Genomic DNA, 3,802 nt, shown 5'->3' on the forward strand with positions numbered 1-3,802 from the left:
AAGTAGCTATTTTTACCTACTTTCTGCTTTACTTGCATTTTGTGCCCAAAGCCCCAAACACAGGAACGGCATAACATGGTGAACATAAATTTCTGGATACAGTCACGCTGAGAATGGATAAAAATTTGTCCAAAAAATGATTACTTTGTATATTATCAATTTTGCATAGAAACTTGTGTAAAATTGTCGATTCAGGAAGTAATCATTTTTTGGACAAATATTGTCGTATTCATCATTAGTGTGACTGTATAAAAAGAATACATTTATGGTATTCAAACAGTCTTTTTTGCATTTAATATAAAAAAGTAGGTAAAAATAGCTACTTTGGGTAGGTTTAAAGACCTACGTAGCTGTTAATAGCTACGTAGGTAGAAATAGTCTTTGGACTGGACCTGATTAACTTAATTACTACATGTATGTATTCACTATAACCTTATACATGTAAAATATATTTATCCTGACCTTTTGTTTAAATGCAAATCGTGACACATGTATGTATTTCATTTTCTTACTAGGTAGTAACATGATGTATATCAAAGCAAAGTGTGTACCAGAAACACGCCAGTCATCAGAATCATATCAACTATGGATCCTAGTGGAGAAATCTGGTCAAATTTATTCTGCTGAATGCAACTGTGTAGCGTAAGTAATTAGGCTGAGCAAATATTGCAGATTTTCAACCATATACAATGTAGTACTGATTTACAATGGGTTACAGACACGACATTAATTTACACTTCATTAATCATTTTACTGTATACAGGGAACTTTTTGCCCCCGTATTATTTCCGCCCCTTTCGCCCTTCCCTCATTTGGGTGAATTTAAAACGGGGCGAAATGAAATAATACAGTATAATTTCTTTAATAAAACTATGATTGGGCGAATTTAAAACGGGGCAAAATTATTTGCAAGTGTGAAATGGCGAAAATTAAACGGGATGAAAATAACCCTGTATACAGTATATAATTTTGTGCTGATAGTCTCATAGATTGCAACTCTTATAGTAAGTCTCTAAGAAGTATAACAAAAAAGAATCATATTCCTACTAAATATTACTGATAACACTGTCTTATTTGTTTCCATTTTACAGAGGTGATGGTACTTGCAAACATGTGGCTGCTGCCTTATTTGGACTTCTTGCATTTTGTGTCGAAATGGAGGACAGAGCGACAGTAGCAGTCACAGATAAAGAAGCGTACTGGACACTTCCTAAGCGTGTGTGCAGACCATTAGTTGTGGATGATATTGATATAAGGTTTTATTTCATGCAGATATTAATCTGTAAATTTAATACATGTATTAATTGTTAGATTCCTCTGAAAAAATTGATTCAGTTGACAAGAAATTGCCAAAACTCAAAACATAATAAACAAAATTTATAATAATACCCCCCACTTGAAGGGCATGGCCCTAGTATCAGAGGTTCTGGAGTGAGGCTTATCATTTTGTGAGCTCAGTGCTCACAGTATATAACTCTAGTTATAATTAAAATAAATTAAAAGTACATATTTATTCAACCATTTTAAATGTGTCTTGTAGGAGCAATATGACTGCAGCCAGAAAGGAAAGACCAACCCCTTCTGATGGCTATCTGCCCATTCATGATGTTAACGAACATGAAATAGAAAAGTCCTTAGTGAAACTTGTTAAAAAGTGCAGCATACCAAGTGTGGCCTTATACACTCTTTCAGATTCAGACTGCAGTGACAGTGATTGTGACTTAGAGGAGTACCCAAAGAACATTCCTGAACTTGTTCAAGAACATGGCCATTTACAGGATGTTGCAAAACACATTACTTTGTCTGAGGTGAATAGAATTCCCCATCTGACCCTTGGACAATCAGACAACCCAATGTGGAAATACCAACGGCTTGGAAGATTGACAGCATCGAACTTTTATAGAGCTATTCATTATCAAGGTCAAAATGAAAACAATTCTATAGTTAAATCTGTTTTAGGCTTGTATGCAGAATTTTCAACTAATGCAGTAAATTATGGAAAAGAGATGGAATTGGTTGCAAGGGAAAAGTATGTGTCAATTATGTCTCCGAAGCTTGTATCTTTTTCAGCTGAGGAAACAGGCCTGCATGTTTATGCTGATTTCCCCTATCTTGCTGCTTCACCTGATGGCTTAGTTAACTGTAAATGTTGTCCCCCAGGTTTAGTAGAAATTAAATGCCCTTACAGCTTAGGGAAAATACTTGCAAAAGCGTCATGGCAAAATTGTCATCTTTTACAAAGATAGATGGTAGATTTTTGGTAGATCAGACGCTTTCATCACCATATTATGTTCAAATGCTTGGACAAATGGCCATTTGTAACTTGTCTTATTGTGATTTTGTTTTATACACACAAAAGGATATGTATGTAGAAAGAATCATGTTCAATGAAAAATTGTGGAAGGATGCATATTCGAAGCTCAAAGAATTCTATCTGAAATTCATACTACCAGCTATTGTCAGCAAAAGTGATTAAACTGTATTTGCTCTTTGTACATGTTCATATATTTACTCCATCATATTTTTTTTTTCTGCGTGAAAATGTGTGCTGTATAATAATCACTGTATCACTTTTACAAGACAATAACTTGAATAACTTTCCTACTACAAACATCACATTTCATAAGTGTAAGATGGTTATAATACATGAACTTACATCTATATTAGTACAGCTTTTGGGATCAAGGTCAGTAAATTGATATGGCCATTTCTATTTACAAAGAACATCGCAACATATTTTGAAGTTGTTTAACCCAAAGTCAGGCTTATATTCACCACATAGGTAAAATGTTTTTTGATACATGTACTTGTAAGTTTGTACGTCATGTGATCAAAGGTCACGGCTATTCATAATAGGAACTCTGAGGCCATCAGTTTTCTACTTTTGTGTACAGGATTATTATGTTAATGGAATATATGAGGATATGCATTATTTTAGAAGACTGAAAAATAGAGAATTTTATATAAAAGTTGCTGTTCCTGTGAAGTTATTTTTTATTGCAGAATACTGTGAATTTGATGTTAATTGCTCTTACTGTTTATTTCATGACTTTATACCATAAGTGTTATGTAGTTTTTCTCAAATGGACTTTTTTATCTGATAACCATGAAAAGTCTATCTTAACATTTAGTGTTGTAAATTTACAATCTAAATCATAATTATACATGTATTGTAATTTTTATTTAATTTAATGAATTTCATATCTAGATAAAATTTCAACACAGAACATCTCTTTAATTTTTTTAACAGGACAAAGCTATATAAGTGAAGGATTTGTAGTCGCACGTCCTTAAGGTTGCTGCAGCATTCTGTCCAATATTTAAATTGGTAAACTCATGGTTTCATTTCTTTAGGCAGATGATAACATGAACTACTTTGAATATTTCTTTACAAGTGGGGGGAGAAAGTTGCAAAATGCTGCAACAACCTTAAGAATTTGTGAAGACAAATCCTTCATTTTGAGAGGAAGGGTTTGTCCAAGTAATTTGTAGGATTTCAACCTGCGGATGGCTCTCTCAACGTGAATCCGTAGAGATGCGATTTTTCGAGTCTCACGAATTTCATTTGAAGTCAATCTTCTACCTTTTACATTGTTTGCTGCTCTAGTAAAAGGTGGCATATTCAAGTAAACTCCTTTTCTAAGTAGAAAGTCTTTGACTTGAAAACCACGATCAGCCATCACATGATCACCTCTTTGTAGTTTATCAAGAAATCCTGAAGCCTCGGTGATTTTCCTGACAGAAGTATTTCCAGACCATAGTTTAGATATGAAACTAAATGCACCATTTGGCTGAGTACAGA

The 3,802-nt window shown here is 33.7% G+C and overlaps 1 protein-coding gene across 1 annotated transcript; it reads left to right on the top strand.

Moving 5' to 3' along the window:
• The first annotated feature begins 363 nt into the window (after positions 1-363).
• LOC134278956 (uncharacterized) lies at positions 364-2,968 on the top strand. The gene is made up of 3 exons (XM_062761263.1): positions 364-642; positions 1,092-1,256; positions 1,541-2,968. The coding sequence occupies exons 1-3, from the start codon at positions 494-496 to the stop codon at positions 2,244-2,246; spliced, it is 1,020 nt and encodes a 339-aa protein (XP_062617247.1). The 5' UTR covers positions 364-493; the 3' UTR covers positions 2,247-2,968.
• Positions 2,969-3,802: the final 834 nt, after the last annotated feature.

This window comes from Saccostrea cucullata, unplaced genomic scaffold (assembly GCF_032062105.1).
Source record: "Saccostrea cucullata isolate Sc308-1 unplaced genomic scaffold, CSIRO_AGI_Scuc_v1 ctg404, whole genome shotgun sequence".
NCBI lineage: Eukaryota > Metazoa > Mollusca > Bivalvia > Ostreida > Ostreidae > Saccostrea > Saccostrea cuccullata.

What these genes read in the sequence shown, in the direction of transcription:
- LOC134278956 (XM_062761263.1), top strand. Translation starts at nt 494, where the DNA reads ATGTATTTCATTTTCTTACTAGGTAGTAACATGATGTATATCAAAGCA. An exon ending in GCTGAATGCAACTGTGTAGC is followed by an intron (nt 643 to 1,091) that starts GTAAGTAATTAG and finishes TCCATTTTACAG; the next exon opens with AGGTGATGGTACTTGCAAAC. An exon ending in GTGGATGATATTGATATAAG is followed by an intron (nt 1,257 to 1,540) that starts GTTTTATTTCAT and finishes TGTGTCTTGTAG; the next exon opens with GAGCAATATGACTGCAGCCA.